This window comes from Bradysia coprophila (assembly GCF_014529535.1).
Source record: "Bradysia coprophila strain Holo2 chromosome IV unlocalized genomic scaffold, BU_Bcop_v1 contig_5, whole genome shotgun sequence".
NCBI classification, from domain to species: domain Eukaryota; kingdom Metazoa; phylum Arthropoda; class Insecta; order Diptera; family Sciaridae; genus Bradysia; species Bradysia coprophila.
In genome coordinates this window covers 2,240,283-2,266,034 of record NW_023503374.1, presented here as the reverse complement: position 1 = coordinate 2,266,034, position 25,752 = coordinate 2,240,283, and the positions used below count along the sequence as shown (strand labels likewise).

At 35.2% G+C, this 25,752-nt stretch overlaps 3 protein-coding genes and 1 long non-coding RNA gene across 5 annotated transcripts in view; 2 read left to right on the top strand and 2 right to left on the bottom strand.

Annotated features, from left to right (window-relative positions):
- Window positions 1-999: 999 nt before the first annotated feature.
- LOC119071583 (tetraspanin-2A) lies at window positions 1,000-4,556 on the bottom strand. The gene is made up of 5 exons (XM_037176530.1): window positions 4,241-4,556; window positions 1,806-2,003; window positions 1,518-1,694; window positions 1,269-1,454; window positions 1,000-1,190 (listed from the first exon to the last, which is right to left on the bottom strand). Exons 1-5 carry the CDS (start codon window positions 4,340-4,342, stop codon window positions 1,110-1,112), a joined length of 744 nt encoding a protein of 247 aa, XP_037032425.1. The 5' UTR covers window positions 4,343-4,556; the 3' UTR covers window positions 1,000-1,109.
- A 1,495-nt stretch (window positions 4,557-6,051) lies between these two features.
- The window catches only part of LOC119071600, a 29,312-nt gene continuing 9,611 nt past the window's right edge, over window positions 6,052-25,752 (bottom strand). Inside the window, exons 3-4 of the long non-coding RNA XR_005086684.1 lie at window positions 11,188-11,499; window positions 6,052-6,062 (exon numbers count right to left, since the gene is read on the bottom strand). This is a non-coding gene — a long non-coding RNA (uncharacterized LOC119071600). The remainder of the gene's footprint in view (window positions 6,063-11,187; window positions 11,500-25,752) is intronic.
- LOC119071591 lies at window positions 6,821-8,746 on the top strand. Its single transcript, XM_037176538.1, has 6 exons — window positions 6,821-6,868; window positions 7,030-7,104; window positions 7,156-7,295; window positions 7,357-7,500; window positions 7,562-7,681; window positions 8,253-8,746. The coding sequence occupies exons 3-6, from the start codon at window positions 7,247-7,249 to the stop codon at window positions 8,474-8,476; spliced, it is 537 nt and encodes a 178-aa protein (XP_037032433.1). The 5' UTR covers window positions 6,821-6,868; window positions 7,030-7,104; window positions 7,156-7,246; the 3' UTR covers window positions 8,477-8,746.
- Window positions 19,571-25,752, top strand: part of LOC119071543 — a 53,292-nt gene continuing 47,110 nt past the window's right edge. For both annotated transcript variants that reach the window (XM_037176441.1, XM_037176439.1), the window contains exon 1: window positions 19,571-20,077. The gene's annotated coding sequence lies outside the window, so the exon portion shown is untranslated. The remainder of the gene's footprint in view (window positions 20,078-25,752) is intronic.

Sequence of the window (25,752 nt, the reverse complement as noted above, 5' to 3'; positions counted from 1 at the left end):
CGTCGATAGATAGACAGATAGACAGATAGACAGATAGATAGAAACATACAGAGTAAGTTGAAAGATTTTGATTGTTTGCAAAACGTTAATTTGGTGCATTTTCTATCAAAATGACCAACTTCAAAACGATGTATCTACGGCAATTTTAAAGTTACATAGTCGAGTGATAGCTCGTTTTGCTCGTATTTGAAGCGCGAATAAGATATAATAGGATTTGTGGTGATACAGGCCAAAGGAAAGAAACTTAAATTCTCGCCTATATATAGTTGCCGCGTCTAAAAAAAATTTCTTCGTTCTTTTTTTGGAATTTAGACTGCGTCAAGTCCTCCGCTATCGCTCCGGACATGATTGCCGCGTCTCAAAAAAAATTCTTCGTTCTTTTTTTGGAAGTTAGACTGCGTCAAGTCCTCCGCTATCGTTCCGGACATGATGAAGGTGCCCGTAGAGGGTGTCCCTGCCGAAATTGCCTAACATCGAAAATCTGACCTTTCAGACTCTTCCTTACATTGATAGACAATTGATTTTGCTACAGCTTGTGGAGTGAGGTTGTTAGAGCTGGTGAGTAAAGGACACCTTGGGCCGTAAGTATCCACACCATTCCATCACAATAGATGCAATCTTTTACAAAATATTTGTGAAGAATTCTAGCAATTGGAGGGCTTGAGTACAAGTATTCCAAGTTCGGAATCATACGAATTATCTTGATCTTTCACATAAAGGAAGCATATCACGAGTATAATTATCGAATCTGCTACTTCATTTGTTAAACTTGCATTTTACTACGTAGGGAAACGTTAAACAGAACTCATCGTTTATTCTTGGTATTGCCGTCGACTGGTGGCTGACTGGTGTTTTCGTGTATCTTTTATGCTAGGAGTTTGGGATCAGCATTATTTCAAAAGGATTGAGGTGGTACATAGATCATTTTTCAGTCCGTGAAACTCCGACTCCAGACTCATAATACTTTGGTTAGAAATGTTTTACTGCAAAGATCTACGGTTTTGTTTTATTAAAAATTTATTCAACATAAATGACTCCACATTCACGATGTATATTCGTACTTTAGACTTACAATGCTAAATTTATGAAAATGTTCACCGAATTTAAATCTAATGTCTGTAAGTTCGGGCCTCTTCTTCTTCTTTCTTAAGCGCTTGAACCAAAACTATGCTCAGGACTGCATTGACGACCTGAGGCAATACAATAAAATCAAATTGAAATTTACTCTTCGTTTCTATGTTTCTTGTTTTGTTTTTCAATGAACTTACTTGAATTGTTGCCAGTGCCATTGCTAATCCAGCAACCCATCCTGATTTGTCTTCCAAAAACCAAGTCAATTCATCAACACATCCGTGGAAGAATGCATTGCCAGTGACAGTGTCTCGGCAAGTGGAAGGAAGTGGTTGCCTCAAAAGCATATAATCATTTGATCCATCAGCTCCACAACATCCGATCTAAATAACAATCAACATCAGAGGGCATTAACATCAAACCGAATTCTTCTTCCGAATTCTTACATTTTCTTGAATCATTTTTAGAGTGGCAGCAGATGAAGGCCATTCCGAAGTCATGATCAATTGGCGAAGAGTTCGACGAATCATTGGTTGAATGCTTGAATTGATCGTACTGTGATCTAACAGAATTGCTGCTCCGGCAACACTTACGATGAAGGCAAGTACTTGGGTGCCTATGAACTGAAACATGGAAATACTGTACCATCCTCTTGGTTTTCTTTACTAAATTGAGTTCGAGGCACGTTGCGAGCATCATTGTATACGTAGAACAGAGAATCATTTAAAACTTACAATGAAAAGCGCCAATGTATGTTCCATCAAGGCACTACAACAACCCAAAAATGAGACGACCATAACAATAATGCTTCCGAAAATTAGAATGTAAATGCCAATGTAGTAGGCATAAATGTCCAATATGGCGATCCATTCCTCGAAACCGGGTTCGGCTCTGATCCATAATGTCAATCCAAAAAGTCCAGCACCACAAAGCTAGTTACAGAATTTCGATTTGGTTAATATGTTTACTCTATCGTTCATTCAGATTGGAAGGATTTAACAAGTTCAAAAATTCATAAACTCGTTACGACGGTTCTATAAATCATGCATAGAATTTGGTTGCTGTTTCATACTATGTAATACATAGTAGTTTGTACCCTGCGAAAATGACCCATTACAGGTGAAATACCTTTAGGGCAGGCAATAAACCTTTGGATGGTGCTACACCCATTATTTCAAGAACAACTTTCTGATGCTCGCAAACTCAATTGTGTTTTATTAAGCAAGTTGCTTCGGTAACTGATAGGGAGTTACCTCCCTATCAAAATGTCTACACAATGAGTAAGACATAATTCAAAACCGTTTTGCGTGAAAACGCCTTGGGAGGTGCGGGAGAACGGGAAACCAGCTAAAGATTTTTAAACACTCAAATTGTGATAACAATTTCGCTCAAAATTGATGGCTATGGGTTAAATGAAAGGTATTGACGAGATGAATCAAAATATCTAAGATCTGGTCGATCAGTAGTGGCGAGCAAGTAAGCAAAAGAGCTTGAGGTTGCGATTGTCAATATTGATGCCCAATACGTCGAATGAGAGGTATTAACGAGACAAAACAAAATATCCAATTATTGACAAAATTGGCCTCAGCGTGAGAACTACGTCTTTCGCTTGTTTTGACCATTATTTCTGGAAATATATGCGCAAAATTGATTCACGATATGACAAATGTAATGATAGATATTGACGAGATCGAAGATTAATAGCCAGTGTGCCCGGTGTCAGCAAAACAGCCTGTACTCAACATTGATGTGCTATATGTCAAATGATAGATATTGAATAGGCTAATCAGAAAATCTGAGGTCTTTGAAAATTAGGTCCGTGGATCGGTAACCGGGAGTCAGAAAAACAAGGAGATTTCCTTTTTTTGTGCAATTTTCTTGTATATAAATCTTACGCTAAGATGTAAATTGTTGTTGCAAATAGTTAACGATGTAAAAGTTGTTGTTGTCACAATTTGTAATTTTCCTGTTTTCCCCTCAATTTGATTAAGGTCTGACCATGATGTGTGGTATTGTGACAATTTTTAACTTTGTACGTCGTTTTCTTGAAATCCTTTGACATCCAGGAGTAATGGTTAACTTTATTATGAAGATTGAACATTTGGCTTCGCAATTAATCAAAAATTAATCGATATTTAAAGAATTTCTTTAACTAAGTTTAATTTTTTAATTGGATCGAGATTTGCGTTATGGTGTCCGTGATCTGTGGTATTTTATATGAAATTCAATAGAGACCGATATTTGGTGGTATCTAAAGCGTCATACAAATTATACCGCAAATCAAGATCCAACATAACCGTGATTTGCGGTATATTTTATTTTACATGTTGCATAAGCAAATCACGATCAGGTTTTCGCATCCGCACATCATGGTCAGGGACCTTATTTGTGAAATCGAAAGATCCGTCAGAAACTCACTTCGGAAAACTTGGAAATTTTCAAAAAATCGCCTTGGGTGGGCCACTACTAACCGATATTTAAAAAAAGTTTTTCTTTTGCTTCTGAATTTTCTATAGAACTCACTGTGTAGGACTATGTGGGTTCAGAAGACCAGGTTAACGTTTTCGAAAATTTGACACACCCTAGTGAAAATATATGCAATTGGCACTTATCTATGGCTAAAATGAAGATTTTAACTTAGAAATAAATGAATCTATTACTTCATAATATGTTTATAATATGCTATCGTCTAGCAATAGCGTGCCGTCTGGATGGCATATCACCACATAATGTCTAAGAGAGCTACTGAAATATAATTTTCGAACGGTGGTGAAAGTGGGCGAATTTTTGTCTGAACCCAAATATTGATGAGTCATTTTGAAGAAATTATTTTCAGAAATTTCTTCACCTATTCTCAAGACAAGACGTCCGATTCGAACAAAGAAATTTTGTCTTTACATAAAGTATTGCTTATCAAAGATTATCAGATGAGTCATAATTCTTTTCAATATGTTACACGGACAAACTGGAAAGGTGGAGTTAAAATGGCTTACCATTTTCATAAAAATATTTTTTTTTAACATTTTAGAATAAAACAAAATTGATTTTCATTCCATTACAAATGGGTGTGGCATCTGTATCAATTAGGAATTTAATGAGTTTTACACAATCAACGATTTCATCAAACTGTAGTCGATCGCGGAGCATAAAACCAAAACGAATTACTCACCCATGCGACTACATTGAAACAGAACAATGTGTACTTTATGCATCCAATACTTTTCTCCAGCTTAGCCACACTTTCACCTTGTCCATCACCTTTTCCAGTCATTTTCACAATTTCACTGTAATCCCTTTGTAACGGTACGCCAATAGTTCACAGATGAGGAAAATATTTCTTTTTTGAAAAATACCGTGAAAAATTTCGTCGTTTTTTCACTTGTCCGCGATAGCGTGGTTTCGTTTCGAGTAAATTTTTCGTTTGATAAAGTAAGGTGGATTGGATTGCCTCACCCTTTGCTACACACAGAAGTGTTATCAATTTTTATGCTCTAGTTCAGATAAGATAAGATTCGTTGTACGAATTCACTGTAATATATATTTCTGATGTCTGATATACGCTTGTGTTTGGTGGATAAATCGAGCGAAATTGTTTCAAAACATTCGTTTAGCTTTCGAATAACTTACACACATTCGAAACGCAAAGCGATTAGATAAAATTATTGGGAGATGTAGGTAGGTAGGTGTCGGTGTTTCAAGATAAGATAAGACAGTATATTTACCAGATCCAATAACATTAATAATAAAATATTGCCTCATGTGCGTTTTCTTTACTCATACGTTGTAACGAGAATTTACGAGTTTGTACGTTCTGTGTAATCGGCGTTTTTCACCTGTATGACTAATCTCCCACAAAATATTTTAATGTTGCCATTTTACATGGTAGTACCCAATTATATGCAATTCAAATCCTAATCTGTAAAATCGGATTTAGACAGAATGCTGCTACGATTATTGATTTATGTCGTTTTTGTAAGCGATTGTAGCCGATAAAACACACTGCTATGATCAATTTAATTTGTATTGAGGATCGTATCGTAGATTAATATTGCCTGTGAAGCAGGTTCGAGAAGACGTACAAGACTAGAACATTATCAAATTTACAGTGTTTGACATTTCAAATGTCTCACTGTCAAATTTTTCTGAGAATTTCATTGTGTCATTGCGAATTCACAATGGCATTCTTTGAAAAAAATGACAGTGAGACATTTGAAATGTAAAAGCCTGTACATGAGAACTTTTAGCCGAAAATCGAGTGGGGTTGCTACATTTCGAAAAATGTTTTTTTTTTGTTGGCCTACGAAAGTTGAGCTTTCTATAGCAATTTGTCCCCTGTAAAAAGATTCATCACATGTTGGGCGAGCCCACGATGTCTTGTCAACCTTGGCCTCGCCTCCGATTGACATCTGATATCTAGTGCGATAATTTACCTCTGTACGATTCTTGTTACTTAAATAACTATTAACGTTACGCTCTAGCAGCGGACCATCAGAGGATCATTATGGCTAAGTGTTATGGTATGCTTGTGGACATGTAATATATTCCTTATGTCATTGATGAGAAGATGCTAGACAACAATTTCGAAAAAGTTTCGCATTCTCGACGAATGATCGAATGACATTTCTAGTGAGAAAAGCAGGCACCAATTTTGAGAAAATTGAAAAAATTTGGGAAAATTGAAATAATTACGAAAATTTGAAAAAAATTGAAAAAATTATGAAAATTTGAAAAAATTAGGAGAACATTAGTGTCTGAAGAAAAGTGATGTACTTTCTCTCACAGGGTGAGAAAATCGAACTTTTCCTATTCGAACTGTCACTTTGATTATGTTTTCGAAAATAGACTGTTATGATCAGGGCGAGTGAACCGAAGACTAGTAAATTATAAATTGCATTGGGGTACTTGTCAAAATATTGCTTTCTCTTTCAACATGTTACGTTGAGAGCGAGAGGACCGAAGACCAGTCTATTATAAGTTGTCTTGAGATACTTCTCAAAATATTTCTTCTTCTTTCATCATAACACTGTCGAACTGTCACTTTGATTATGTTTTCGAAAATAGCATGGAGAATCGATGCTTTCGCTCCGGGAAGCAAGACACAATATGCACGCATGAAAAACGTTGTGTTCACCTTTCGAAGAAATATCACTCTTGTTGGAAATTCCTATTTTCTCCGATCGGTAAACAAATAACAAAAAACCCACACTTTTGAAACCTACAGTCGGCGACTTTGAAATAAGTAACTTTTTCCAGGTTATCCACTCATACAAGAATAGAATAAATAGGCACGGCCCCTTCTAATGATCACCGAGTATTTTTCAAGCAATTTTAGAAAGCTTACCGTCTATGATTCCCCATGAGATTACCTATTCAGACATACCTCACACGTCTTTATAAGTCCTAGTTTGTCGATTTTGTCCTCAAGTAGAGTCGAAATTTTTGTCGGAAAGTCATGGTCGTGAAGACTGACTTCCAATGTGCTAGTGCTACATTATTCAGTTATTAACTACAGTCAATAGTAATCATTAAACCTTACAAATGTCAGAGGCATTCAACCTCGATCTACTACTTCGAAAATCAACCGCTTGTAATGATTCATTGCATGTTTGGTAGAATACCCAAACTGAACAAGGCATTCTCCGAGAAAAATGCGTCAATTAATTACAATTTAATGAGAATTCGAATAAAAAACAGAACAAGAGATAAGATAAGACTAAATTGAAAGTCTTAAAACTTGAAATGACTTGACAATTGTTAGACCTGCTGGCACGATCATTTCATATTTAAAAGCTTTTTGGTACGAAAATGTTACATAAAATACTGGCTCTATCTATCTGTCTCGCTCTCTCCTTCAAATACTTGAATTTGAAAGCTGGGTGAATTGTGGGTCTTCATAACATCTCCAAGAAAGTTCCTCTTGCAAACTAACACGAGCTACATATCTCCATTCTTTTGAAGAACATCGAAGAACTCTTGGAAGTTTCTTTATCGGTGAACGGCAACAATTTATTGCATTCTTGATACAGGAAATTGGTAAATTTACTCTCAATCGACCACAGTACAGGTATAATTTAACCTATTTAGGTGCTAGGTTTTTCCGATTACATTTTTCACTTTGGAGACAATAGTCGCTGTGTCTGTCTTTCCAATATATTGAACGTATCAGAATTGAATTATGTACGATTGTTGGATAGCTTTACTGTTAATTTCCATTGCTGTAGCCCGTAAGTAACAGCCATGGAAAATGTGTTTTTCTCGAAATGATGTGCAAAAATCATTAAACAGAGCAACAAATCGACGACCCATATTGCTTTCGATTCACTTGGCTCGGATCCAAATTTAACGCCAACAGTACGTATTTGAATGCCACTTGTGATGAGGTCACAAGGGGAGCCGATGTTCCGTGTACTCGTCCACTTGTTGCGACAGGTAAATATTTTGATTATTTTAACGATGTGCAGAATGAGTGGAAATTGTTTTTTTTTCTTAGAAAATAGTCGGTTACCGAACATAACATACATGTGGACGGATCTGTCCAGAGGTGACATTGCTTGTCGGATGACACCAGAAAATGTTTGTGTGAAGTATTCATATTACTACAATAATGCCCGTAAGTGAAAAAAGGAATAAATATTTTACCACCTGCTCCATGCGAAAGTTGATCATTACATAGCAATGCGTCCCCTATGAAAATGACCCATTACGTGTAAACGATTTTCGGTTCATTTTTCTTGAACTTTTATGTGAAAATCAACTTTAGCATGGAACAGGTAGTAAACCAGGTGCTCCTTCCATCGTAACTTCGGAAACAACGTTCTGAGACTCGCAAACTCACTCGTGTGTATTTGAGCAAGTTTCTTCGGTAACTGTTTTTCGACGGGTGTAGTTGAATATCTGAGCCGAAGGTGAAAAGTCATAAAAGCAGTTACCAAAGCTTGTTGCTCGAAGAACTTGAGAGTTTGCTTTTATTACAAAACTGTGACCTCAATTTCGCAGCTTCCAAATCTATAATTCATTCATCTTCAAGTTACTGTACTTTCAGACGTAACCTCACTTAAGTTTCAAATGTCAAAATGGTCTATTAATTTCTTATGAAATATTTTCCTGGTTGTGCCGGTTTTTCTTGCCCAGAGAGTTTTTGTTTAATGATTTTAAAATAAAATTTTCTCCTCGCGTTTTAGTGGAAAACATAACGTACATGTGCACCAAGGTCACAGTAGAAAACGAAGGAGCTGCAAAATCGGGTTGCTATTCAGAATATCAGGATGGACGGGAGATTGAAGTCTGTGTTTGCAGATCGAATCCAGGCGAGGTGCCCTGTAACACGGGAAATACTAAAATTCACTTTCGATTGAACATAATTTTTGCTGTGCTGTTCAATGCATTTTTGTTCAATATTTTATGATTACATTTCACTCGGTTGTTTTAAATGCGATTGTTTTCCAGTAAATGTTTTCTAGATTTGTTTGCAAAAGTAATTATTGTTTCCATAAGTTAAACAATTTCTTCATAATATGCTAAGATTGTGCGTTATTACCATGGTAATTTGTGAGAAGAATGACAATGATTGTATAAAAATACTCTTTCATAATAAGAAAAAGAAAAAAATTGAAATAAAAGTTTAAATATTGCACATTATAAGAAGTCAAATGTGCAACAGAATGCACATCTGTAATTACTGTGTTTCGTGCTCGGTTTTGTGTCTAAAACTCCTCGTCCGACAGTGAATGTAAGATAAATATTTGTCACTTACTTAAAGTATTTGCAATTGAAAGTTAAATTTAATCAGTTAAAATTCCTAACTTACAAAGGGAAACGTGACGCAAGTCCTTGTGCATGCTAGCAAAACAACTGATATAGTTTCAGGGGACTGGGAATGTATTGGACCATGTTAGGTGATAAAGCCCACTATCACCTATATAGACCCAAAAGCCCAGAAGGGATCCAAAAAAAAAACGAGCCATCAGAACAGTCGGAGCGTTTGCTGCGACTGAGCCCCGTACAAACCCGTATATCTATTGCGTACGTGACCCTAGTGCGTCTGTCACCCTACTTTGACCGTAAGCCTATTGCGCCGGTTAATGTAGTTAAAGTAAAATTATTATGGAATGTGTACATCTTAAAAATTGCGCATAGCGCAATTACGAAGCCCCGTACGACGTTCCTTTCAAATGAAACAAAAATTTCAAATCGCCCTAAGATTTTAATTTTTTGAGTATAAATACTCATAGGGCCTAGTATCGGCCTCAGTCCGAGGACCCAAATTTAAAATTTTTTTCAACTACATTCTATTCGGCCTTTGATTACCTTCCAAATGAAACCAAAATTACGAAAAACGAATGAAATTTACTCGAGTTGTATGTAAAAAACACATAGGGCCCTAGTAGCGGCTTAGTCCAAGGACCCAATTTTTTTTTTTCAACAACATTCTATTCGGCCTTCGATTACCTTCCAAATCAAACAAAAATTACGAAAAACGGATGAAATTTACTCGAGTTCTATGTAAAATACACATAGGGCCCTAGTAGCATTTCACTTCTAAGGCCCTAACTCACGGTCCACTCACCCGATTTTCACCCAGATTCCTGGATTGGTATTAACAATACCTATCATTTGCCGTGTCGTTTACATTTCCATCGTTAATTTTGCCATAAATATCACCAAAAGACCTTAAATCACTTAGGTGGCCCTAACTCATAAAGGGCCGACCCGAATATGCCCATCTTCGAACTTAGCCTCACTATTTCGACTATCTTTCAAGGAAAATTTTTGAAATTGGATTTGATTTACTCAAGATATCGACGTGACGGACAGACGGACAGACAAAATTTTTATTGCGGATTCGTCATCTATGAACATAGGCAAACACTTTTCCCTTACCGTCTGCTTCGAATTCCATCAATTACACACGGCATCGTAATCCTATAAGCCCCTTTGTACTTCGTACGGGGCTAAAAACATAAAAAACCGTACAAATCCTGACTTCTTTAAGTGGAAGACAGTGGACCATGTGGAGTGAGTGAATTATAGGAACCTCATTAATCCCAAAAGTCCAAAACTAAACCCTTTTTAAATCTTCAAAATTCTGAAGCTGTACAACTGGGAAGATTGTGCCACACTCCACAAACTTCACCGTTCTACAGCTTCAGGATTTTGAAAATGTAATTGTAGGAACCAACATACTACCACCTCAATAATCCCAAAAGTCCAGAAGGTAACGGAAAAAACCGTCAAATGTCTTCGAAATAGTACATTTTTGCAAGTGGTAACGGTCGGGGAGGTCATGTTTCTTCACTATCTAATTTGACAACTGGAATCATATTCACAGCTGTGTCGCTCCTCAGGAGGATGATTTCCATTTTCTTTGTTTGATTGTTTCCCTAATATTGAAATAATCGCACTTGCCCGACCAAAGCTGTAGAATACATACCTGGGAAGTATTGAGGTTCGAAGAATTGCAGCGTTCATTCATTCACTGATATTTAGGAATTTTCGGAACAAACTTATTCCGGATTTTTTTTTCTGCTCGTTACAGAAGATCTCTTATGCGAATCTACAATAAATTTCTGTGAATACCTCTAACGCCTATCCAAAAATTCTATAAAAATGATTGATGATGATGATAAAGGGTTCTCAAGTTAATTTTTTTAAATGGAACTAACAGAACACATGTCGCACATGTGCAGGGTATCAACGGATCGGCCACTTGGCCCGTTTACCCGTTACCCGTTTAAGTCTCACAGACATGGTAGGGGCTTGTGTCGCACATGTGCAGGTCGGGCATTTCATTCTAATTTTGGTGGTACCGATTTCACAGACCCATACTAAATGGAGGAGTTATTACCTGTTAACGAATGATTTTTCATTTGAATCGAAGTGAAAGTTTAAAGTTACCGCTTTCAACTTGCAACTTGTACTCCACTCATAGACATCTATTGTGTATGCATGCAGCAATACAGTTTTAAAAGTCATCGTCCCAGTCAATAGTTATTTGGATCACAAGGGACGAAAGTAAAGAAATTCAACCGTGTGCGAGAGTTGCTGCCCGCGCCGAAGGCAAGGGCCGCAATCGCACAGGTTGAATTTCTTTACGTCGTCCCGTGTGATCCACATAACTTTTTATCACGAGAACTACGAAAATTGTAATTGAGGCACATAAACTCGAAGAAATGCGTTATCGTATGATGAATTAAACCAAAATAAGCTGACATTTGCGGGGGTCCAGGGGCGGCAGCCCCCTGGTATAAGAAAATATTAATATTATCAACCATCACAACAACCAGACGTAAAAACAACAACAATATCCTTTGAATTATTCGTCATTAACTTTGTATGTTAACATTAATCAGAGCACTGGCGCACGGTTTGTTCAATATTGATCAAAGTAAACATCTTGACAAGATTTGACTTTCGCATTATGTACATCGACTTTCGCATTATGTACATAGACTTTCGTATTATGTATTAACCGATTTCGATACATAACTTGCATTTTTTTACTTTCGCTTCCCGTTTGGGAACCGAAAATTACAATTTTCGTAGTTCGTGTGATGAAATAGTCATTTTCATGCTTCGGGGCCGAAAATGAGGGCAATTTTTCGAATTTTCTCGGGTTTCCGGCCCTCTGCATGAAAACTCACATGTGCACCTGTTTGGGACGGTTGATTTAAGGCACTTTCGCTTGTAAGCCTCACTTCGTTCGGCCTACAATCCGCGAAATTGCCTAAAATCAATCGTCCAAAACAGGTACACAAATGACTATTGTGTACCTGTTTTGGACGATTGATTCTAGGCAATTTCGCGGATTGTAGGCCGAACGAAGTGAGGCTTACAAGCGAAAGTGCCTTAAATCAACCGTCCCAAACAGGTGCACATGTGAGTTTTCATGCAGAGGGCCGGAAACCCGAGAAAATTCGAAAAATTGCCCTCATTTTCGGCCCCGAAGCATGAAATATGTATTTGAATTTGAATTTGAATTTGCGAAAGCATATACAAATTTTGCGCCAAAGTATCATAGATCAGAAAGACTTAATTGACTGGAAACGTCGATGTCTTTTATAAAACTGTCAAATGCGTGTTTTTGTGGATTGGTTCATTCACATTTACTTGAATGTGGTGAAAAAAAAACATCGACTTTGACGAGCGACAGTTTGTTAAACTTTTTAGCCCCGTACGAAGTACTGGGGGCTTATAAGATTAATATGCCGTTTGTAACACGTCGAATTGGAAGCATACAGTAAGGGCAAAGCATTTGGTTATATTCATAGATGACGAATCCGCAATAAAAAAAATGTCCGTCCGTCCGTCCGTCCGTCCGTCCGTGACCCCTCTAGCTAGAGTAAATCACAACCTTTTTTCAAAATTCTTTTTTTCCCCGATTGGTATCGACAAAAGTAAGGTCAAGTTCGAAAATGGGCCTTCCAGAGCTAGGGCCCTATAGGTGTTTTTCAGTCTTTCGACGATATCTACCGAAATACGCACGCAATAGCTGCTTGTGATATATCAAATGAAAGGTATTGACGAGTAGAACAAAGTTGCTGAACATTGTTTTTGGGTAAGATGCAACGTGGGCTTGTTGGGAGGGCTCAAAGGTCGTTACTCGGCCCTAAGTGTTTTTTGCACATAAATCGAGTAAATCTCATCCGATTTTGCTAGTTTTAGTTTTTTATGGAAGGTAATTGAATACCGAAAAGAACGTGGCGAAAAAAGTTTCAAATTAGGGCCCTTGGACTAAGGCCGCTACTCGGCCCTAAGTGTTTTTTGCACATAAATCGAGTTAATCTCATCCGATTTTGCTAGTTTTTGTTTCATTTGAGAGATAATTGAATGCCGAATAGAATGATGGCGAAAAAAGTTTCAAATTTGGGCCCTTGGACTAAGGCCGCTACTCGGCCCTAAGTGTTTTTTTGCACATAAATCGAGTAAATCTCATCCGATTTTGCTAGATTTAGTTTTTTATGGAAGGTAATTGAATACCGAAAAGAACGTGGCGAAAAAAGTTTCAAATTTGGGCCCTTGGACTAAGGCCGCTACTCGGCCCTAAGTGTTTTTTGCACATAAATCGAGTAAATCTCATCCGATTTTGCTAGATTTAGTTTTTTATGGAAGGTAATTGAATACCGAAAAGAACGTGGCGAAAAAAGTTTCAAATTAGGGCCCTTGGACTAAGGCCGCTACTCGGCCCTAAGTGTTTTTTGCACATAAATCGAGTAAATCTCATCCGATTTTGCTAGTTTTTGTTTCATTTGCGAGATAATTGAATGACGAATAGAATGATGGCAAAAAAAGTTTCAAATTTGGGCCCTTGCACTAAGGCCGCTACTCGGCCCTAAGTGCTTTTTGCACATAAATCGAGTAAATCTCAACCGATTTTGATAGTTTTTGTTTCATTTGAGAGGTAATTGAATACCCTATGGAAAGTTGGCAAAAAATTTTGGGTTTCTAAAATAATATCGTAAATTGTTGGTTTTATTTGAAAGGTACTTCGTATGGGCTTTCGTAATTGCGCTATGCGCAATTTTAAAAATGAACGGTTTCAGTAAATTTGACAATGCGCAACTTGACTTGCATTTTGGTAACAGACGCATTAGAGGGTTGTAGACGTATTAGGGTTCCGGGCTTATTAGGGCTACGGACGTATAATGGTTGCGGACGAAATAGGATTACGGGTTGTACGGGGCTAAGTCGCAGCAAACGCTCCGACTGTTCTGATGCCTTGTTTTTCTTGTAATTAGACCTGCGTCACACTATGCTAACGCGTGGACATGACCGTGGATCATAGAAACTCTGTCATCTTCCTGTTAGCAGGTCATTAGGCAGAGAATTTTTTTTTGAAGAAATCATTTCATTAATAAGATCTTCAATTCTGACAATTATCCAATCACTTCATTCACAGACATTCCACCATATAAATACAAGATTTTCAACTCAAAAACCTATTACAAACGATCAACGTTCACGTTAAAAGTATAAAATGCTTGCGGCAAATATTTTATTGTAACATGCATTACACTACAAAAAGCATACTTTTGAGACACCACATAACATGTAGTTTTGGGACACCATTCTATTTATCTTGTGGCTCATACATATACAGCTCCTGCTAATAGACAACAACATAATCATGGAGATTAATATTTATCACTGCAAAGAATCGCATTCAATTAAATTGGCGATTTAGAATAACATACTCGCACTGTAATTGACTGTTATTTCGTATGGGAGTGGAGTAAGTTCTTTCCTTTTTTCAAACAAATTTTTTTTCGATAATAAATGCAATTAGTGAAACGTTTTAAAGTGGAAAGAAAAACGGTTGAAAATGTAGAGTTTTTGTGAGCTGTTAATTAGTTTTGGCAGTCTGAAAATGTAAAGTTTACTTCAAAATTGTTAAATGAGAATTAAGAAAATGATTCGATTTGTTCTCAAGAACTCAAGTGTTCTTTGGCCTTAAATTGAATTGAGTCAAAATGGATCATTTGAGAAAATCGAATTGAAGAAATTTTAAGTTGAAGATCCACTAAATTTTGCCTAGTCGGCGAATTTTGACAACTCACGAAAATATATTTTTCGACCTGACGCTGTCTTCAACATCACACAATACACAGCTAGCTGAAGATAGAAGAGGCAACCTAAGTAGTGAAATAACGGTCGGACAACAAAAGATGCTGGAATAAAATTAAATTTAAAATATGCAATTTTGTTGATGGCGATTTTTTATTTTCGATTTTTTTCGACTTTTGATGAACATAATACTTTTAGGTTTGCTTCTTTTCTCATTTGTGGCTCTTTGTATAATATCATTACATACGTAAAGCCTTTATATTAAAAAAATTATAGAATCATTCTCTAGTTTTTTTTTCTCATCAACATCATTTCTTCTACAAGTTCCAAACGAAATTTAAGTTATTGTGAATAAAAATTAAATTTATTCATAAATATTACGACCGTCAAGTACGTTTTGGTATATAATGGAAACTGTGCTTGATCCTACGAAGATCTCACGACCATTGACGTACGTTTCGGTATATACTGGAAACTGTGCTTGATCCTACGACCATCCACGTACGTTTCGGTATATAATGCAAACTATGCTTGATTCTACAAAGATTCTACGACCATCCACGTAAGTTTCGGTATATAATGGAAACTGTGCTTGATCCTACGAAGATCCTAGGACCATCCACGTACGTTTCGGTATATAATGCAAACTGTGCTTGATCCTACGAAGATCCCACGACCATTCACGTACGTTTCGGTATATACTGGAAACTGTGCTTGATCCTACGAAGATCCCACGACCATCCACGTAAGTTTCGGTATATACTGGAAACTGTGCTTAATCCTACGACGATCTTATGACCATCCACGTACGTTTCGGTATATAATGCAGACTATGCTTGATTCTACAAAGATTCTACGACCATCCACGTAAGTTTCGGTATATAATGGAAACTGTGCTTGATCCTACGAAGATCCTAGGACCATCCACGTACGTTTCGGTATATAATGCAAACTGGGCTTGATCCTTCGAAGATCCCACGACCATTCACGTACGGTTTGGTATATACTGGAAACTGTGCTTGATCCTACGAAGATCCCACGACCATTGACGTACGTTTCAGTGTATAATGGTATAATGGAAACTGTGCTTGATCCTAGGACCATCCACGTACGTTTCGGTATATAATGCAAACTGGGCTTGATCCTTCGAAGATCCCACGACCATTCACGTATGTTTCGGTATATACTGGAAACTGTGCTTGATCCTACGAAGATCCCACGACCATTCACGTACGTTTCGGTATATACTGGAAACTGTGCTTGATCCTACGAAGATCCCACGACCATCCACGTAAGTTTCGGTATATACTGGAAACTGTGCTTAATCCTACGATGATCTTATGACCATCCACGTACGTTTCGGTATATAATGCAAACTATGCTTGATCCTACAAAGATTCTACGACCATTCACGTGCTTAAACTGTGCTTAATCTACTTTCATCCATGTACGTTTCGGCAACTCCGACCCACCCCAATAATCTCAAGAACCCAGTAATAAACCTAAAATATCTGAAAAGTCCTTAAAATCCCGAAGTTCTAGAGAAAAGAAGAGTCGGAAGCGATGAGTACGGATTTTTTCGGTTTCTTTCGTCATCGACTTCAGCAATGCAGCTAAAAAAAGAAAATGAAAATTAATTGTTCCCGTATCCTTCTGAAGGATGAACAGCTTTTTCAGCTTTCATTATAATTTCAATGCGTAAACTAATTAGGCAAGTAAAGCTATTTCAGATAAAAATCGTTACACATTACATACAGCAGTGTTGTTATTTAACCTCATTTACATTTTAATTACATTGAATGTTTAATATCTTTCCATCGTGTATGCGACGCAGTCTATCACTGGACTTTCATTACCGCTACAAATTATTTTATTTGAAATTATTTTTTTGTTAGGCTTGTTATATTGAACATAATATACTAATCGAGACATTGTATTACACTGACCTAATGTCCAAACAATTACATATCTTCCATACTGATACAGCAAATAATATTAACCGAAAATTAAAAACATTAAACTGAAAATATGTTTTAGAATTTATCGAATTCCGCATCTCTGAATTATATACTGTGAGGAAATACATAACCAGCACCACATATATTGTAGTTGGATTGAGTAATTTTTCTAATTTTTTCAATTTCATGGACTTATATCTCACGAACGAAATATAAATATAAAACTTTACACTTGTAAAAATGATTAAAAACAATTTTTTCGTTTTACCTTTACCGCGTTATAGTTTTGTGATCTAATTCTTATTTTTCATTGATTAATTAATGCTTAGCAATTATTCATTCAGTCGCGCATATTATAATGTGGTTGGAACCCGATAAGTGTAACACAAATTACAATAAATCAAATCCATTTTTTCTACATAGTCCGTTTTCGAGTTCCTGCGACAATTCGCTTTTAAGACAAACATTAAGTGGTCAATGTAAATAAAAAAAAAAAGATTTTCGATCTTAAAAATTTTAATATTTTAAATTGTTTTCAATTTTCAAACATTTGTCTGTACGTAACCATGATATCTGAACCGAAAACTATAAATTTTCAATTTTATTTCTCAACCATTTTTCGTTCATGTTGTATTTTTCAGCTAGCACAAATCTATGCTCTAATCAAATATCGCGTCAGGTAGCACTGAAAAATTCGCAAGACTCTTAGCAAGAGGCATGTAATATTTTATCCGAATTTTAATGATAAAAATGTAGAGGTTTTTCAGCTAAAAATGTATTTTGCCACTCGAACAAGGAAAGAGCCTTGAAAGTGAAATATTTTAGATCTGTTGCGATGATTAATTCTATTTGTATTCTCGAGTAAAGTGTATTAACTAGTTAGAATGGCCTAAACAAACATACCTAGACAAAGTAGCAGACAGTCCTTTGTACAGTATTCGTACACTGATCATGTTATTAAGTGAAATATCGATAAATTAAAATGTAATTTTATAGTGGCAATTCAGATGGTTTCATGGAGATAATGGTTCAATTGCATTATTGAGAATTTTCTGATTTTTTATTCGTTGTCTATAAATGCCGGCGTTAGATCAGCAAAAATGATACGTTCGTTTTAGGACTGCGAAATAGCTGTGCATACTTTTGTTTTCCATACGGTTGAAAGTGGCTCATTACTGCCCTAGGGACGAAAAGTAAGTTGGCAAGCTATAACTAACAGCAAATAAATAGGGATTTACGATCACCACAGCTCAAAAGCATGTAATATATATTACACACTTGTCACGAAGAAGTCGAGGCTTGCCGAAACTGATAGTGACAAGTGTGTACTCTATTTTATCACATAAGCGAAAACGAGACAACAACATAAAACTGAAGTGTCATCCATTATTCACATACGCGCGGTGTTCGGATGTCAAAATTACTTAACTAGAAGAATAATTCAAAAATTACACTTCAGTTTTATGTTGTTGTCTCGTTTTCGCTTATGTGATAAAATAGAGTACACACTTGTCACTATCAGTCTCGGCAAGCCTCGACTTCTTCGTGACAAGTGTGTAATATATATTACATAACTCGGGATAAAAAGATGAAAAGTCTCAACAAAATTTACACTAAAACTCAACTTTTCATCTGTTTACATGAAAAGTACTACGGCAGCTAATCTCGACCATATAGAATATGGGAGGACTACAGTCAACTGTCTACTATCTAATCTATAAGGGAAAGACGTAGATGTGTTGTCTCGGCCGAAGCTGGATAGTGAATGATTTATTGTCGCAATGTACACGGTATATATAGGCGAGCACAGGTTACTTGATGCTATACAATTCAATGGCAAACTGTGATCACCACAGTACGGTTTTGGACGCATGTAGCATGTAAAATCAATTACAGACAAATTTGAAAATTATCGTTTTCGTGTGATTGTTGACCTCCCGGCTTCGCCTCAGATCAACTTCACACAAAAACTGAACTTTTCAACTTTTTATATCCCTTGTCATGTAATAGTTTTTACGTCACTGTTTGTAAATATTTGTTTAGGCAAGTCTGAGGTTTGCGGAACGAGCCGAAGGCGAGTGGAGTAATCACACGTGCCTAAACAAGCATTTACAAGCAGTGACGTAACACACTTTACATGTTTGTGGACTGTAAGTGCATTTTACCTGTCACAAGCAGTGATGTAAAGTGCACTTTACTGTGCATAAGCGATTACCAAAAATCTCTTGGAGACTTGCACGTTCTTCACGATTTTCAGCTTTCTACACCTCAAAAATTAGGTAATGTATCAAGGGTGTGAGATTGATAAGGGGATCGCCACTGGCGTTGTCCACAAAAAATTGCTATCAATACTAGGTGTCGAAAATCGATTTTACAAATTTAATAAAATTCATTTTTGTGCCTTACGATCATAATTCGACGTTTTTCATCACTGATCGAAAAATTAAATTTTTCAGTACTTGTCAGAGAGCAACTTTCCAGCCGACAATAGAATTTCATATATACTTTTTCGGACGCAATCGAGTGTGCACAATAGTTGATGCAATTGTTCTAGAGTTTGTAGATTGATATTGTAGATTGTGTTGTTGTGGTGTCGTCTCATCATGATCATTACGGCAAAAAAAACGTAGTTCGTAATTCGTGATGAAATCAGAATTTTTCATCACTCGTAACGAAAGATACTATTATTCTGCCGTAAAGTGCACTATACGCTAGAGCAAGCGAAATTTCAGTAGCTCGATACATAATAACTATTTACGACCATTGAAAATGTTGCGATTTTATTTTTCACATCACATCTCAATTGTGATAAAATTCAATGGTCGATACCTTAAACAAAATGTTTAACTTAAGCCGTCCGGTTCAACATTCAACACTATACGAATTTCGTTCAAACAATTTGCCAGCGCGAGCAAACAGTTTGAACGGTTCGTAACTCCTTAGATAATGTGTTAGCTCAAACAAATCTCAGAAAATACGCGAAAAAGAAACCAAAAAAGTGGGAGTTGGAGAATGGTCTGCGTGTAGTCTCTCTTTTCTTGTTATTTGAAGAAAAAACATTTTATTCACCTTAATGCTTACACCATTTCCAAATGATATTTTATTATGTTTCGCGAGACACATCGAAGAAGTCACGGTTGTTTATTAAAAAAGCGTTGAATTTTTCGTTTTTATTTTCTTTTTCACATTAATATACAAGAGCGGTCGGTGCTATATACATACTTTCGTTGCAATAAAGTTGATAAATTTCTTCTCGTTTTTTATCGATCAACAATATAGACAAACATTATATTTATTGTTGGGTGAAAATAAATCGATTTTTTAACAAGTACTTGGTGATCTTAAGTGGATTTTTTATCGGTGCAACACAAGAATTGCATTTTGGATTAAATTGGAATTGTACGGCTTTCGTTCTCTTCGTTGATCATTGTGCAAAGTGTAACAAATTCTTCGACATAATCGCAATTTATATAAAAAGGAACTGAAAGGTAGGTGAATCATTTGACCTATACCCCTACTCTGCCAAACAATAAATCTTAGAAAACAATACGTTGCACTTTTGAATCATCTGACTGCATTTTAAATGAAATCTTAAGTTCAACGTAACTCAACGATGTAACGTTTTTACAATAAATTTTATTTCGTTGGAACATTTAACGGAGATGGTACCAATAAAGCAATCGAATTTATTGTGTGTTATTACCTGAAAGTGTTGTTAAATATTAAAATCGATTATATAAAAATAGAATCGATGCAACGAATACATAAATAGAAGAAAAAAACAAAACAATTCCATTGAATGCACATTGCATACTGATTAATATTTGGAATTGAGTTATTTTGGTTGATTTGCTGGCAATATTGCATCCAACTTGTTGAACTAGAGGACGCGTTAAAACTTACCCATTTTTCTTTTCGTTCATAAAATTACAATTGTGCAACAGATGATGCTTTGTTAAATAACAGAACGTATGCAAAAATGTCTCAATAAAACGGTTGGAAATTATTTTAAAAAAAATCAATTGCAAAAAATACGTGATATGAATCTTAACAACGTAGTTTAGAGTATGTGGTTAAAGAGATGATGAGGACATTTCTTTAAAAAAGATTCTGCGTGGAAATAGTTATTTATGCAATGAGCTGCAAAATGGGGTTGTTTGTGTCACTAGATGTGAAGTAACCAAACGAGCGCAGCGAGCATCGTGTGACAAAAACAACCGCATTTCGCAAAGTTATCTGCAATAAGCTATGAAAAGTGAAGTTTTACAAATAACGTTACATCAATAAAGATCTTTCAATTTCCACTAATAGGTTTTAAAATTTTATTACAATCATTGAAACCCTTTACAAGTAATCAATCACGGCCATAGTGGATATACATCGAAAAATTTAGTTTTACGTCGGTTCAGCAATAATAATTCACAAAATTTTGTCTGCAAACAATTTAGTTAAATAATTGTGGTTTTATATGAAACGTGTTCAATTCAAACTATCGTTTGCATAAATTAGACCCTTTTTGTCACTAATGAGAAAGAGGAATTGTTTTTTAACTAAGTGACAAAAAGCAAGGTCCCCAGAGAAACAGTGAAAAAAACACCCTCCTAAGTATGAAATTACTTCATAAAGTCCCCCAAATCATGAAAAAGTTCACTTTTCGCAACCCACTTGCATAAAACCAGTTTCTTACCTTTTTTATGTTCGTCGGCTATTTTTGGCAGAAATTCTGTAAATCTTTAATTGATGAACGAAATTTGCGTTTACCAAATTATTCATCCAAAATATTTTACAATTAAAACTCTTTATGGCTAAAGGAATTCCGGGTGTAAAACAATTTAGCGGTCACATTGAAACGCACACTGATGATTGATGGATCGCGTGTCGTGGCTTACTGATCGTATTGTTACAATAATTATATTAGCAAATTTAACAGCTGATCATTTATAACGTTCGAGAAAAAAACACCTATCGATTAAAATCACTATAGCTAAATTATAAAGGTGTTGAATGTCCGCTTGGTCATTATATTCGATGTATAAATTTAGCTGGGAATGATACACGTCTCTTAAAATAAAAATTAAATCTTTAAAGAGATAAATTTGATCAGGAATTTTTTTCTCATTTAAGATTTTAAATCTAGACATTTTTTAATGAGTCATTAGAGTTGTTGTGGTTTCGTTTACTTTATTTTGTGTATGTGATTTTCGGACGTGTATCGATTTTTTGACTGAAGTTTTTAATAAAACTGGTAAAAATATGATGGGCTAAATGACATCATACGGAAAATTTTTATATTCTAATTATATAACGTCATTAATTACCTTGATTTATTATGCACTTTCAGTAATATAACTACAAATCTTGAGAATTTACAAAAATAAGGGTTCATTTTAACAGTTTAAGCGAAAAACAGTGAATCTTTGCCGGACACGGCGACAATAAAATACACCAGGGCTTATTTCAGACAATTTTAATTCTTAAAACTACTGCAAATTCCGAAAAGTCTGTCAAAATTTGGAAAAAAATTCGAAAAAATTCTGAGTTTTTCGGAATTATTCCGAATTTTTAGATATTTGTGGCACTAAAATTCTCTAAAATAAGCCCTGAATACGCTGTTACAAAATACGGTATATCAAATAGTTCCGAATTTTTCGGCGATCCCGTTAATATTGGTTAATTGATATCGCCCCGCACGTTTTATCATCAAATATCACATTTGTGTGATACAAACATACCATCTGAATATACTTTCACTGTTACAGAATGTTGAATGTTAATCAAGGACATGTCCATTTACTGACGTCGAATGGATTACCTCAATATAAATTACCGAATCTCTTACTTCCTTTAATCTTTTCAACAGATTGATACAAAATCTTTTACTTCCATTAGTTTTGACATATGAATATTTTGCTATATAAGACCACATTGGAGAGTTCGTTGCTTAATTTTGCAGTCGATGTCGTTAACAGATGACAGCAGTCAGACATAATACCATGATTTGAATTGAATTTTCTCAAGGGATTTTCTTCCGAGTTCAGAGCATTTTCTTCGGCTTATCCGCTTTCGCTTATCCCCACTGCTATGATACATTAAAATCCATTTAAAGTGCAGAACAGGTATCGGCCCATTCATCTTAAACGTATACGCAATTTATGTCAAAATAATATGAAAATTAGTGCGTTTGATGGCGCAAATCTAATTTTTATATCCTCCGAGTGAACGATAGACCATACAACTGTTTTAGGCTTTCATTGTTGAAATCAACCTGTAACTATTGTTCTTATGAATCAGTGAGCTTCACATGCTTAGTGAATTAATTTTTCTCGGACAAGAATTTCAGAAAAAAACACAAAATTAATTCCATTGTGAGTGTTAATGTACCACATGACGTCACTTTCCTTCGACAATAAATCTAATTGCTAATTAGTTGTGCATATCAATTTTACAATTAATATTTAACCTTAAATTGGATTTACTATTTTCAACTTCAAAGGCCTATCCCATGCATAAATTAACTCAACTTCGCATACGGTTTTCAATAGTAAACATAGTAAATGTGTTATACCTGCATCGACCAGTGATGAACTTGATTTTTTTAAGATTATGTTTTTCTATTTTTAATAAATACAAAAAAAGCGAATTGATCAGCGTTAGCAGCAATATATATAATCGAATCTATGCGATTTCATTAGGTATATAATACCAACCAACTTATTGATGGTTGTTTTCAAAATTAATTGAACACAGCAAAACTGTACCAAATAGAGCATTTGAACTGAAAACGAATTTGTTTCTGTTTCAAGCATTTTGTATTTATGAGATCACAAAATGGAATTAAAGATTTAGTTAAAATGTACGCAATATGCAGTCATTTAACTTCTGAAATTTATTGCTATCGTTTTTCACATATGCAAAACCTTGATAGCCTCGCTCGAGATTCATGTCTTTTTTATAAACTTTCCCTATAAAACAATACAATTTACATATCTGCTTCAGCCAACTAATGTGGTTAATAGCTTGATATGTAAATATTCGGTGTACAACGAGGAGTATACAGCTCAACGAAATGGTGTACCACGTACTTCTATTTCCTTTTATTTCACCCAAGATGTCGATTGACCATGATATTAGAGTCAATCTGTCATTTACCCTTTACCCTTATTTGGTATTTTTCTGAAAATTTCCATGTAATTCGGTAACGTAGACTCAATCGGTAAAGTAGACCAAATCGTCGACGACGTAGCAGGATTTATTTAAGAGTATTTTGATTCTGACAAATTCTGAATAATTCCGAAATAATTATAAAAAAAATCAGTAAAAATTCTGAAAAAATTTATTTATTTATAAAACTGCAGCGACGATTTGGTCTACTTTACCGACAACTATCAAATATTATGTAAACCTATTTACAGTTACATCAAACACCTATGAGTCCCTATTTGCTCCGAAAGTACATACAATTGCCTATCTAAAGACACTCCACATGATCCTGTACGTTTCGTGTACCTGTATAAAAATTGAATGTTTTCGGTTTTTTATCACCTCCTAGTAGCCATAGAAGCGTCGACCATTTTTTTAAAAAGTGGATTTGGCTTCTAGGGTCGAATTCCTTTCTAGGCACAAATACGATTTAGGTAGGCTGTTTTTGAAAAGGATCAAAAAGAGGACAGATTTTAGTAATATTTGATAGAGTCATCGGTAAGATAAAGTTCTCTAAATCGATAAAGTAGATCAACTTGTCGACAACGTAGTAAGGTTTTATTTAGAGAATTTTTATCTGACAAATTCTGAATAATTCCGAAATAATTCTAAAAAAATCAGTAAAAATTATTACAAATTTTCCGAATTTGTCAGAATCAAAATTCTCTACAATAAACCTTGCTCCGTTGTCGACTATTTGGTCGACTTTATCGATTAGTCTATGTTACCTATTATTTAGTTTACTTTACCGACGAGCTATCAAATATATTACCGAAATGTGTTTCCTGTTTGCATTGAAATTAGAAAAAAAGCCTGTCCCCTCCATTTTCTCTAGTTGTTTTCCCCTCGGCATGAATATCTACATCTTAGCCAATACTGCGTGCACTTTACACAATGAACAGTGTTGTTCAAGTAAAATTCTTTGTAGAAAAAACACTTCTAGGCATTATTTTGTCGACATAAAAAGAGTAATTTTAATGTAATAGTACGATGCGGAAAAGAGCCTTTAATTAATTGAATAATTTTAAAATGACTGACTTCACAACAATTCTTCTAAATTGTTGGCTGACCATTGATTTTCAAGGTTTCAATTATATACTTTATGGATTTCTAATGCATAACAATACGAAAATGATTAAAATCTTTCGGTCATTCAATGAACACCATGCATTATTAATACCATATAAACACAAGACATTGTTTAGTGTTTAGTGAAATAAAAATCTGTTTCCGAATATAGCTATAGCGTGTACACATATTGAACGGTTTTTCGTTTTCCATGTTACATATATTACACTTCGTCTAAGTACGGTAGTGGAGCTTTCAAAATCAGTCAACTGAAAATTTTGTGTTATACTTCGAAAACGGTTAATACCGCATTATGATTTCACAAAAATTAATCAAGTTTGGCATTAGTTTGTTAATTATTTTGGTTTCTATTGTCAAATCAGATTTGTTCATATTAAATTGACTTCTAAATATTATTATCTGAAAACAAAAAAAGTTTTTTTTTAAACAAAGAATTGCACATATCAATCTGGTTGCGCAATCACTTGATATATGCTTATTTTGGACACAAAAAAGACCTTTATCAATTATAAAATAGAATATAACGCAGAGAGCGGATACAGACAGTTTAAGTAACGCATTTTTTTGGTTAATTACGATTTTTCAAGGGCCAGTGACATTCTATTGTTTTACGAAATTTCTCATCGTATAGTATACTACGATGTAGATTATAGAACAACATTACACGTGTGAAAATGGTGTTAAGATGCATAGTAGCTTGTTGTTTTTTTTTGTGAAATAACTTCACTAGCAAATATCAATGAAAAGTCATTGAAGTGAAGTTGGTTGCAATAAAAATAGAGCGCTGATCTTTTACTCCATTTGTTGCGTTGCTAATTTTTCAATATAACAACTAGTTTTTAATTACTAACGTCAGCGCTCTATTTTTTTGTGA